Here is a 13,909-nt window from a genome sequence, read left to right as displayed (position 1 = left end):
GGCTAAGGGATCCACTTTTCCTTGCGTTCAATAGGAACTATACACACAAATATATATAAGAATAATTCATAATACGTTACACTATTTGCGGGCACAGGTACACAAGATACCCATAAATCTTCCGTCTTTGCACGCCATAAATAATGCAACTATGCATAGTGCAACTATGCATAGTGCAACTATGCATAGCGCAACTATGGATTAGAGGAAAATCGCGAAAAATTGATTTTACATTACTTGTTAGCTCTATTTTTGTAAGTTTTTTTTGTCTGCTTTGTCGGCCAAACACCTTTTTATTCATTTTTGATAAGGACTTAAACTCCTGATAAAATAATATGACTAAAGTTATGAGTGGTTCACAACCAGGCGTCAAATTTAGCACGGCTCCGACGCAAAGGACCCAAACACTGTTCAGTTCAAAGAGCATGTGTTACATGCCCGCCACATTCACTGATTCCATCGCACCAGAGATAGTATCGATTCAGCGCACTCCTGCGTTTTCAAGGTGAACTACTCTTTCAGTGACGAACTCTGAAAACCTTAATGCGGTTTTTGGGCTGTTAGCGTACGGCAGAACTGGAGCTAACATAAATATTCGCCACTTTGCAACTATGCATTCATCAATAGATTACCAGTTGTGTCAATTCTGTAATTATTAAGCATATTTGAGGGTTATTATCTTATCATATCAATAACTTCATCCCAACGCCTTAGAATAGTAGGTAAGATTCATCCTGAAATTCTAAATTACTGAAGTACATCAAAATATCAGTAGCACATATCGGTTAATTCATCAGATTGATATCAGTTCATTAAAAAAAAATGATAATTCCAATAAAATTTCTCTACTTTTCGGATGCTTTTGTATTTCACATTTGTTTAACTCATTTTCAATTTTTTTCAATAAGATGCCACCTCTAATTCTGTCAGTTTGACATCCTTATTTTAAGGCTTTGCCTACATTTTATCTCAACTTATAAATGTTGGTGGTGGATAACATATAATTCTAGGAATGATTTTAGTGCCCGGAGAATACGTGCTACTTCTATCTACCACAAAGCCTACCGCTATATTAGGCAAAGGGTTCCTTTATCTTTGAAGATTGGAGAATTAATCATATTATAACAATATTCGTTGAATATCACATTTAATAACATTGGCTGAATATTCCCAATAAAGCCAAAGATATTATAAAGAAGAAAGAAAACAAAATATTTTGGAGGCTCCACCTTTTTTCCTAATCCGGTATCAAATTAAAAAATCTTCCAAAATATGAATAAATAATTTTACGATCAAAGAGTAACCATCTTAAAGACTACTGAATTCACTTCATCTGTTTCAGCATCCCAACATGTCACGCTTCCTCATTCCCACTCATCTTCTACCTTTGAACCACTGATGAAGCGCAAATTTCCACGAAGTCAATGCGTCAGTTGGTCGCGAGGCAAACCTTGGAGAATTTCAATACTTTGGGTAGAATTTCCATGTTTGAGGGAACATCTGAGCAAAGCCACCCATCCATGTGAATAGAACCTTGGAGCTTGCCACTTCATTTCCAAGCCAGGGATATTAAACGCTGACGGTGAGCCGGTTCAATAAAGGAGACCCCAAGGACATATTCCCCTGAGCCTAATTAACTGTCCGACGGAATACCGCCGGGTATCTGGATGCCTATCCCTCAGCCAAATCCAAATAGACGCACAAATCCCATGGAGGTAACCAATATTCTCATTTAAAACAGATTTTTTTTACCCTTGGCCATAAAATTATTAATAAAAAACGCAAAACATGCGTTGCGTGCAAGCTTGACAGGAAGAATTAAATATAGGCCAGAAATTAATGAAATTACTTCATAACACGTCTTGACCGATAAACTAGGACACCTGAGAGCACATCGACAAGGAAAATCATTTCTTATTCACACCAAAAAATTAATGAAAATTCAGTTATGAGTACATTTAAAAAATATTATTAAAAGATTTTACTATAAGGTCTTTAGCTAAACGTACATTATCAACACTGTACATCAGGAACATAAATGAGATTCAATAGCTAAGAGTGATAATTAATGAACCGCTGAGAATTGGCAGTGATAAACCGACCTTGCTGATAAAAAACGATGAAAAAAATGTTGTCTCTAGTTTTTTCCATTTAATATGTAATTTTATTTTGACTGGAATTCTTTGCTCACCATCACTATAAAATTTTTACTCTGATGTAAATGCTGAATCACTTAATAAAATTTTCAAGTGGTAATAAAAGAATTCTTACACTGCTAATAGAAGATGAAATAAACCACAGCTCAGATATTCACTCTTCTGCTTTATTTCGAATTTGTCACAGAAATTCGAGAAAATGACATAAATGATTAAAGTTCGGTTACATATTTTGCTCCATGCAAATTTAATTAAAATATTGCGAATTAAACTCACATTTATTAGTTTTTAAACTGCATGAACGAGAACGCATCTCGTTAACATGTCGTTTCATCTCGTCTCGTAGAACGTATTGGACTAAACTAATTATTTCCCATTTTTACCACTGACATACCTCACTTATGGGTTTCATTTTTTATTTTTCATATCAGTTTGAAATTTAAATCAAAATCACCCTTTTACAAAGATTTCAACTTATTTTTAACCACGCTTATTTTCACTTCAAACATTGAATAGGTTTTCCCGAATAGAACATTGTAACTCAAATATCACCCTCTTTCCAGTGCCAATGCGACCGGAAATTTAACAAGCTTTTGAAATAAATTAATATATATTAATCGGACATTTGATTTATTAATAACTAGACCCGTTTACAAACAGCAATTTATGAATCAAAATTGTATTTCAAACGGTAGGTATGGCTAGTATCCTTGGACGTATGCAACACGAGAAGTAACCGTGCTAGTCGGAGACGAGGTAATCGGAATTCCATCGAGTCTTAAGCAAACAGGTGAGAGCCAATTTTTCACTTAAGTTCAACTGATATAATTACTCCATGAGGAAAAAATTACTTTTTCCAATAGATAGCGCTGGTCGAAACTACTATGTTCTGCACAATATTATGTATGATTACAAAGGCAATACAAGAGCCGTTTAAGATTAAAATATGTATTTACCAAATTCTTTATTCCAAACGCACCGATATATTTAAATGGAATACATATTAAAAATCAATTATTTCATCTTCAGGAGGAAATATCAGTTTTTCCTTATCCACACATAAGGTTTCTCCTCAAAATCCGTCTGAATACTGCAAGTGCCTACTTACACAAAGGAGTGCAATAAAAGAATCGCTTGCAAATGACCTTTAATATAGGAGATTTTAATTTAGTTATACATATAAATTTATATTTAGTAATTTATACACTTCAAGAATCACCATAATGTTTAATGGAGTTTAATAAAACATCATTATCGTAGGTAGGAGCACCAGAGCACCTTCAACACAACCTAACTCCGAGCTCCGAGTTATTTGTACTTAAATAATGTAAACAGCGATGGAGTAAATGTAGATTATTATTATACCTGTTTTCCATCTCTATCATGATTCTCAGGCGTAGTTTCGAAACATTCCACTTTTGGAGTTATTCTACAATGAATGACATTAGGAAAGGCGAGTACCATTAATTGATAATATTTTACTTGTTTTTTATAGGCTGACCTTTTATAACATCAATACTATGCATGTATTTATGCATTTTTTCTTTTCGCATGAAACTCTTTTATGTAATTATTGCATTATTTTTTGGATCTATGGGTGATAAAAGGGGTCACTATAGCCACATTAACAATTTTATCATTAAAATTTGTACAGTTCTTTTTCCGTAGAAAGTTGAGGAAAACGCAAATTTTCTGTAGAAAATACACTTTCAGGTCTGAAGAGGATAACAGACGACTCACTCCCACGTCGAAGTCATCCCCCTCCAGATCTATAAAAGTCCCCTTCGCCACAGCGTCTCCTTGGCCGATCGAAATGCAAATGTCGACGAGAGTCGCTCTTCCGACGAGGCGGCGGATCCAACTCCTCTCTCTCTCTCCCACACCGTTTACCCTCCTCAATCATCTTCTCCATCCAAAGACCATCGACTGCCTCCCTTAAAATCGATAGATATCGATATTCCGCCCTCGGCAGGATCCAAAACCATCACTTTCCTATGCACATATCAATTATCTCTCTCTTTTTTTAATGGGGATCGGGTTGGTGTGGTTGCTAGAGTGATGGCATCCCACCCGGTGGGCCCGGATTCAAATCCCGGCAGCGGCAGAGAATTTTCAGAGACTGCTCGATCCCTGCTTGAATGTTGTGTGGAGGATATTTCAAGCGCAACACTGCGTCCGTCGGATGGGACGTGAAGCCGTGGTCCCCTTGCCGCTTTTCGTAAAGATCAGGCTAATGCCGACGACAGGTTTCTCTCCACCCTTCCTTACCTACCCTTCCCTCATGGCGCAAATGACTACAGCTATTGGTCGCCTCCTCCAAAAACCATGCCATACCATCTTTTTTTATTAACCTTCAGAGGGTTTGGTGCGTAAACATGATGGTAGAGCAGGGAAGGGAAGCTGATTTTTCCACCATATTTTTCTACTTTTTAAAGGAAACTCACGTTTTCGTTTAAAACAAACCGTTAAAAGAAATTCATGCAAAAAAATTTTAACTTTCGCCCTCTACTTAGAAAATTTAAAACTGTTTTCGAAAGGAAAATTTAATTTATTAACAGAACAGAAGTGAACAAATGCCTGCTTGTTAAATATTATTTTGCCACCGGAAGCACGCGTGTGCGCAAATTTCCAAGCGGATCCGACAATGGGAAGTGAGTTAAAAATCAAATACAAGATTCCATCGATGAAACAGAAAAATAGACGAAGTCAAGAAAAAGCGTGTTATAATAAAAAGAGAGGCGGTGCAAAATGAACGATGGATATGAGCAGCCTTAGCAGTCTATTCTCGGGCAATGACATAAATTATCGAAAACTGGCTTCAACCAATTTAATAACGGTAATGAAGTAAATATGCACAAAAACTGCTGTACAAATACGATCTGGTCAGTGATTAAAATTGTTATGGATGAATTAAAAAACACGATTGAAAATTTACGTATCACAGCCCAGTTTTCCACCGTAGCGGCACAGCGTAAATGCTCCCTTAGTTCACGGTGAACAAACGCCAAATACTAAAATTTCACTCAATGAAAAAGCTAATTTACACTCCCTCCGTCCGTGCTTGGAGGATGCAAACTTATCGACGGACTGAATAAAGAGAGAAATAAAAACTGTCCGATACTTTCCTTGAATCTTCACTAGGGGATGGACCTTTTTCTCCCCCCCTCCCACCCTCTCTTCCCTTATCATGTCTCCCCCGCCCCTCCATCCTATTGCGCCAATTCACTCCCACTCCTTCCCTTCCTTCGTCTTACCCCCACCCCGCACACTTCACGTCGGCCACTCTCCGCTCGTATCCGATAACACCGCAAATCGATATTCCTCCTCCTCCTCCCCTAGCGAGTTCCTCTCCCGTTTCCTCCCAAACCCTCGCAAAACCATTGCAATAAGAAAGTTCCGAAGCATTGGAGAAGGAAAGACGCGGGCGAACTCGCACAAAGGCGAAATACCACACAATCCCTCCCTCCCTCCCTCTTCACTCTCCTGGATATTCATTCCTACGGCCATCTTCATCATTCTTCTTATGAGTCGCTTCATTCTTTGCTCGGCAAACAAAAACCGTATCGCTCTCTTCCATCTCACCCTCTGCCACTCACCCTTTTTTTTACCCACCATTGTCTCCTCCCTTCCTTCTCCATCTCTCACCCCCATGGCGATGAGAAGGAATACCCAACATTCCTCCCCTCCTATTCCTTTTTTTAAATACTATCCCTTTCCGATTCTGCCCACCCCTCCCCCCGTTCCCACTTATCTCCCCAAGCTCCCAGTATCTTTTCTCCCTTGGCGTTCTTGCAGCACCCCCTGTACCCGGGCCATCTTTAAAAACTAACACAAAGGAAAAGCGAAAAACGTTCTCCTCTCGCCAGCATAAGGCCTATTGGCGCATCCTCGAATATTGCTTAAGAGGATCCTCAAGTCGGTCTCTGAATGCATTGTCGACCACAGCGCATTTAAATGGGTTTACTCAGTCGCTGACGAACAAAGTGATTCTAGTTTCAAGAATACCCCTCTGAAAAATTGTATAAACCTGTTTCAAAATTTTATACATTCTTTTACATTGCTATGGCCATTTTTTCATAGGAGTAAATAAGGTATAATTAGGGGTGTAAGCCAAAATTCACATTAATGATGATGTTATTTATCAATTTTATAACTCTTCAATGCTTTTCACCGCAATTAAAGTCATTATACTGGAAAATATTGGAAAAAAGTGGATCACATCACTGCGATGCGGGCATTTTTTAAAGCAGATTAAAATGCGTTCGAAGTGGCAATAGAGATCAGCCTTCTGTGGGATGGAATTGGGCCTCATCTGTGCAGTCCCCTAGGGGTCATCCAAAGAAAATGCTCCGTCCGTTATGAATCGTCGTGGAAAGAGCATCACGCCTTTATGGGTTCAGTTAGATGCATTTTTTTTCTTTGCAATCTCTTATTTGTACTTTTACTACTCCATTTAGCGTTGTGAAGACATTGCTATCCATAAATAATGACGATTATTATAGATAAATCCTCGGTGAAAACATCATTTAGTTAAATGAAAAATCAAACTCAGTCATATATAAGTAATGGCGGAGTCTCTAGGCAGTTGAACGACCTCAAAATTCTCTATTGTGAAGGTATTATGAGAGATAATTGCGCTGGACAGTAATACAGTTCTTCGCAAAAGTTATAGTCACACCAACTGGGAGTCGGAAGTCATCCCGAATCTCTAAATTGTTATTTATTCAACTCAGCGTGATATTAATCACGGTTCACTCAACTTTTTCTAGCTCAAGGTTTCGGAATATTAAAAAAAATTACTCTCTCGCATCCCAGATTTCTTTGAAACAGACGTTCGAATTTATGATGTAAAAAATTAAGATAAGTTCTTAAAAATAATATCAATGAAAATAAAACGATCGAAATATCACGTGAATAATATTTACAGTCAAATTGGTGATTAAGAGTGGATTCATATATGGATTTAAATCAACTTTAGAGACAAAGTAAATATTGACCGAATTCTTAGCGAAAATACGAGGTTATTTATTTGTACTACGGAAAATACATTAATGTAAGCCTTTATAAAATAAAACTTTGAATGACGAACTGCACGTTTTACCACAGATCCCATATCCTCATGATTATAGTCGACAAGTTCTTCGTAAGATTCACTTAACTCCGGACGGACAAATAACAAAAAATATGTCTTATTAGTAACTTGCGTTGCTAAGGGAAATAACAACACTTCCTCGAAGTTCACTTTCCGCTGACAAGTTACCGTTTTCCTCGTCATCCTGACCCTTTCTAAATTCTCGGAGCACCTCATCTGCCTTCAACACAACCAAAATAAATATCCCCTCTCAACGAAATCTCCCTCCAGCAATACCCGTTCCGTCAATCAGTCGGCTACTTCTTTTATTCATCCATCTTCCCAGGCTCACATTTTGCTCCAAGGATTTCCCGACATGCAAAGCAACCTGTTATTGAAGTTCCTCGGTTTATCACTCAACCGAACGGCAAACACCTCGTTCCTTTTACGATCTCGTAAAACACGTCACAAACATGGTAATTCATAATGGTTCACAGCTCTTTTTATAGTCGCAGCTCTCCCTATACTTTGATGGAATGAGTGAATAATGAAACCTAAGGATTTTGAGACTACGAATTTATGTTTACGTCATTCATTTTGTTCCAGAATGTATGTATTACCTTATATACATTTATTACGTTTAGTTAAAATAGTTCTATAATTTTAGCATGATGATAATACACCTCACCAGTTGGCAGACATTTTTTGTAAGTGGCCTTTGTTTAGCTCTGAGTTTTAGTTTCGGGGGCGTGTATAAGGGAGCCAGGACCCCCCGTCGAAATGAACAAAATTTAAAGCGTTTTAGCTGGCTACTGCCCACCTTTAGTCCTTACTACCCATAAATTTGCAATGCCGTATCCTATCTCTTATTTATTATCAAATTTATTCCTAATATACAATAGTTTTAGGTGTCCTTGATTAAAATCACCGGAACTTAACGTAAATTTATGCTGCTCCCAACGAAAATACATTCAACACTCGCTACTGACTTATTTTTTGTCTGGAATAAAATGAAAGTCTTTCCTTATATTCCTCTGAAATACTTGATTTTAAAGCGTGATTAACTTTTTCACGAAATTTTCCAAAGGCACCAAGGGACCAGGTGGAAAAAGACAGCAGAGGGAACCAACTATCTCCCACGGAACCTGTCAGGGGTTGAAAACCTCTCCTCGACCGGCAAATCGATATACTATCTATATATCGTGGTGAAACGAAAAAAAATCCTCAGGTTCATGAAAAAACTTCGTTATAAATTCGGGCGCTATTGATCCCTCTTACGCAAAACCAAGAGATCCTAATTTGCTTATCCTAACCCTTGGAGAAGAAAAAACTCCTCTTTTTCATGAAAATTCACGGCTGACAAATATGATCGACCTTAATTCTCTCGTTAGCCGCACTCGATTGAAGTGGATATTTGGGCACTAGAGGGACTTGGAAGTAGAAAAAAATTATTATCGGACACCCTAAGAGTTCCAACCCTCAATCTAGTGCACGTTCAAGCCGAATGACCACGCCTACTATTGATTACTATCTATTACTAACAGGATTAATAGGCATGTCTAACTCTTACCACAGTCAAAAATATCCTCATGAAATTAATTTAGTATTTAATATTCATTTATTTTATTTATTTCACCACCACCGAAAACAGAGCTGTTTGGCCTTTGCATCGGTTTTTTAATAAAATTACGCAATTTAACAATTAAATGTACACGAACACCCACGTTCTGGATCGGAGCAACCTACCCAGGTGAAAATTGAATCCGCGACCTTCGGTCTAGAAGGCGAGAATTTAACCCCGCCGCCACCGAATACTATTTATGTAGGTAATGAATTACTATGCAATTCTATTGTTGCAAATATCTCATGAATTTCAGTAGAAATGCATAGCAATTCATTCATGAGAGGTCATTAATCATATTATAAGAAAAATAGGGCAATTTAGGTGAAGCAATACGATTTGCAGGGAGGCACTGATAGTTACCTAGTGTTTCATTGTAATATGATGCATCAATATAATTACATGAATACATTACATCAATATAATAACAGACTGGAGGTTTAAACCGCTGTCACAAAATTCATTCCAAAGAAAGCCCATTAAAACGAGTTCATTTACATCCCTATGCTGTGTTGTGCTGCACAATGATATGGAACAGATTTCAAACAATATGGGTTAGCATCAGTCTCTCACGCCTGTTTCCGTGAAAAGAAGAATCACAAGAGACCTAAAAATTTCTCAGAGGAAAAATCGATTGCCTTGATCGAACTCGGGTTTCCTAAATTAGCGCCAGGTGTTATTCCACTTGAACTGACAATACTCTCTATATTTCGGAGGTCCGAATTCGATCCCGGTCGAGGCAAAATATTTTTCCTCTGTAAAATTTTCGGAATTTTGACGTTGAAATGCGGCTTCAGGCCGTTGAAGTATGCCACTGGCTATTCCGCGTTTATTGCCATGAATAATCTCTCTTTTTGTTTCCCATTCCAAGCTTTTTTCCATTCTCCCCATCTTCTTCCACTCGTATTATGTTTTTTCTTCAATTCGCCGTCGCAATCCAAATTTCTTTACACCCCACGCCGCTGCTTTACTGATAGGCGGAAGACAGGGTTTAGACAGGCATGAAGGAAACATGGCAGCGAACTGTTTCTGCGCTGTCTCTCTCGACTCGTAGGCGTGGCTAGTTGCCTAGGAGACTGGCCTCCAGCCGCGTTCAATATCTCCCGTCCGCATGGCCGCTCTCGGGATACTGAAATATTTTCATCACCCCTCCTCTCCCGGTTTTATTCCGCCGATAATTTCATTGGGAAGGGATAAAGTTTAATGGAGTATACTACGCTCTTCGCCACCTACACCGCATGATAGGGTTCGAATTTCAAAACGAGGCAGATTTTTTCAATGATACTCCAAAGCCAACTACTATATTGTACCAATGGCAGCTAGTACTGTAAATGTGATGAAATTTTGTAATGATTGTACTCAAGTTATACAATGTTTATAATTAATAAAGTATTAAAAACTTAATATTAAAGTATTTTGGCGGTGTGGAGAAACTCTTCTTATAATTTACCGAAGAAAGAAATGGCAATTTTCCACCCTTCAAACTATTTTGTTGACTTTGGACGAGACCAGAAAACGACAACAGGATCATAGTCCTGTGTGAATTATTTTTAACCATAGAATCCATTTATTTAAAAATCAAAAGTAATGAAAAATGACTTTAAAGAGTGAAATATAAAAATTCTACACAGTTATAGAAATAATTTCACATATATGTAATTTCATTTTGTTGATACGAACACTGACTGGTCGAATTTGAGAGACTACTCATTTCATCCATTATTTTTCAGGGTACTGATGTAAACTCCCTGAATTGAGAGCGTGGACAACTTATACTGAAATTCATTTTCATTATTTCCAGGTCGATTCCCGTTTGTGAACCGGAGATATAGCGTTAAGAGGCAATACCCTCTTTTCTGCCCATTCTGTAATTCCTCTCAATGGACTATCTTGATACTCAATAGCGTCAAACTCTACGCATACAGCCCAGTGTTGGTACGAAAATACAAAAAAACACCGTGGATCATTTGCCGCAGTTCACGAGGACTGAAAACGATACAGGCCTTTTTTCTTTACGTCCTAAATTCATTATTGGATACCTATATTTTACTTGTTCTCCCTCAACAGTGAAACTGACCGCACACCAAATTAAAGGAAAAAATCAATGATGTTTATGTGCAAACAAGATTGGCGCAGATTTCGGTTCAAACTTCATTCCAGGCTGATACTTTTTTCTCTCCACGATTTTCATGCGTGCATCCTTCTAAATCCACTGTCCCAATTGTATCAATCCACTTGGGCTCTTTTGTAGCACATTTTGACTTTATTTTGAAACTTCAACTTTCACGATATAAAATGTAATAAATTAAAATATTATACCGAATTAAAAATTTTGATAGACGTATACCTTTAGGGACCCTCAGGACTCCTGGCACACTGGTTTTCTTTATGTGCTACAACGCGGAAAAAAGTTTTTTTTATATTGTTTTTGAACGATTAAATAGTTAACTATGTGAATGTATAGGCTCAAGCCAGTGGAATAATTTAAACATGCTAATAAAATTTTACCACAAAAATACGACACATTTTCGCAATGCTGCGCACAATTAAAAAAGTGGTGGTACGGGTGAAAATGTTTACCAATTTTCTCACAAAAATACCAAATTTTCGCATTCCTCGTTGCTAATGACTTCCGGGTGCAGCTGCGTGTTGCGCTTTGTCGTGCAAGCTTTCGCGTCCGTTACAGGGCGCATCATCAGGCGATGAATGAAAATACGGAATTGGTTGTTAATTAATATTGGTTAATAAATAATGGTTGGACGAGTATATTAATTGACAACCAATTCCGTATTTTCATTCATCACCTGATGATGCGCCCTGTAACGGACGCGAAAGCTTGCACGACAAAGCGCAACACGCAGCTGTGCCCGGAACCCATTAGCAACGATGCCCCTCGCTGCGAAAACCTACGTTCAAAGCTTTCGCATTCCTGTTCAACAATTCCACAAATGCAAAAAGTACGTTTCTATTGACATTGAAACAGATAAAATGAAACGATCTTTCACGAAAACATAACTGAAAAACGTCTACTACCGCACTCCAGGCGCCATTCAGCATTGGATCGATGATTGTAGGTATGAAGCACACCTAGAAGTATTGTTTTGGTGAGTACTCACGCAGCGTGCAATGTCTTCCGTTCCATCCTTGTGAGCAGACGCAGGTGCCGTTCTTGCACTGTCCGTGGGCCGAGCATCGCGGGTCGCAGGGCAGCAGGTCACATTTGGCTCCGCTCCACCCGGGGTCACACAGACACCCGCCCTTGTCACAACGGCCGTGCGGTCCGCAGTCCAAGCTACAAAGTGCTGTGGAGAAAAAGAGAAACGGATGAGCGTTATGATGGAATAAAAAATACCAGAAATGGAGTATCTGATAAAGGCGCAAGCTGTCAAAAAATATTTTTCAAATTGGAAGGTTTAAGTGAAATAAATAAGTCAAAGTTGAATAAAAAACGAAAAGTAATTGAAAATGCCTTGCCATCATGTCCCATAATGACTTGCCATTTCATCCATTTATGAACATGTAAAAGAAAATAATTTAAGAAAATGTAAAACCAACGGATTTATTTTCGACTTAATTGTAGGGTTATAAAAAATAATATCACTCAAAAATACTCATTAGCAAGTCATTGAAACAAAAAAAAAAAGAAAATGGTGCCGTGAAAGATTGAAATTTAAAATTTAAGATCGATATAAAGACTCAACATATATCAATACATTTTCGTAAATGTTACGTCCGGTAATAATACCTCAACCTAAGGAGACAGGATCGTAATGGATTTCTGTTAAAATAGCAGAGGAGTAACAGGGAAAATATAATGATACCCTTCATGTAGTACTGTGACAAGTATGAGGTGGGACAAAAAAAAACTATATAGGAAATGCCACGGAACATGAGCTTCACAGAGTTTTCGCTGGCTGGAATTTTTCGACAATATTCTCCAGCATCTTGGAAAAATTTTCGGGTTTTTTCCCCTAAGAACATAATGAAACGCTCATACATCACTTCGCCAATTCGCATTATAATGTGAACTGTCAATACATTTTTGTGAATATGGTGTCCGGTAATAATACCGCAATCCAAGGAGGGGGATAATAAATGGATATTCAGTTACAATAGCAGAGGAGTATCAGATAAAAATATTATAATATACTTCATGTAGTACGGTGGCAAGTTTGAGGAGGGAAAAATAACAAAATATAAAGAAAATGGTACGAAACATGAGCTTTTAAAAAGTTTCATAGGCCCAGAATTTTTCGACTGTATTCTCCAAGCATCTTGGGAACATTTTAGTTTTTTTTTTAAATATTCAAGAGCATAAAGAAACACTGAGAAATCGCTTCGTCAATCAGCATTGTAATTTGAATTGCCCAAATATATTTGCAAATATTGTGTCTGGTAAAAATGTCGCAATCTAAGAAGAGGGAGACAAGAGAGATATTCTGTAAAAACAGCAGAGGAGTAATAGAAAAAATATTATGATACCCTTCATGCAGTGTGGTGACAAGTTTGAGGAGAGAAAAATAACTAACTGTACTGGAAATGACACGGAACATGAAATTTTTAAAGTTTTCGCTGGCCAGAATTTGTCGATTATATTCTTGAAGCATCTCGGAAACAATTTCGGGTTTTTATGCTTAAGAACATTAAGAAACGCTGAGACATCACTCCGTCCATTTGCATTGTAGTGTGAATTGTCAATACATTTAGTGAATAAAGTGTCCGCTAATAATACTGCAATCTAAGGATATGGAAAAGAAATGGATATTCTGTAAAAATAGTAGTGGATTAATAGATAGAATGTAGTGTGGTGACAAGTTTGAGGATTGAAAAGTAATACTTTATAACGGAAACGGCCCGGAACATGATCTTTTCAAAGTTTCGCAAGCCCAGAATTTTGCGACTATACTCTCAAAGCATCTTGGAAACATTTTCGGGTTTTTATCCCCTAGAATACATAAAGAAACGCTGAGACATCGCGTCGTCAATTCGCATTGTAATGCGAATTGTCGATACGCGGTGCTCTTCGCCGCGTACTCAGCTCCCTCGCGCGGGGGTTCAGGA

At 37.9% G+C, this 13,909-nt stretch overlaps 1 protein-coding gene across 6 annotated transcripts in view; it reads right to left on the bottom strand.

The window, feature by feature from the left end:
* Positions 1-13,909, bottom strand: part of LOC124162929 (teneurin-a) — a 998,878-nt gene that overhangs the window by 69,673 nt on the left and 915,296 nt on the right. For all 6 annotated transcript variants that reach the window (XM_046539670.1, XM_046539672.1, XM_046539673.1 and 3 more), the window contains one exon: positions 11,965-12,150. In XM_046539670.1, coding sequence (XP_046395626.1) covers positions 11,965-12,150 — 186 coding nt within the window. The remainder of the gene's footprint in view (positions 1-11,964; positions 12,151-13,909) is intronic.

This window comes from Ischnura elegans, chromosome 7 (genome assembly GCF_921293095.1).
Source record: "Ischnura elegans chromosome 7, ioIscEleg1.1, whole genome shotgun sequence".
NCBI lineage: Eukaryota > Metazoa > Arthropoda > Insecta > Odonata > Coenagrionidae > Ischnura > Ischnura elegans.
The sequence above is the reverse complement of the archived record's forward strand: the minus strand, read 5'-3'. Positions and strand labels throughout refer to the sequence as shown.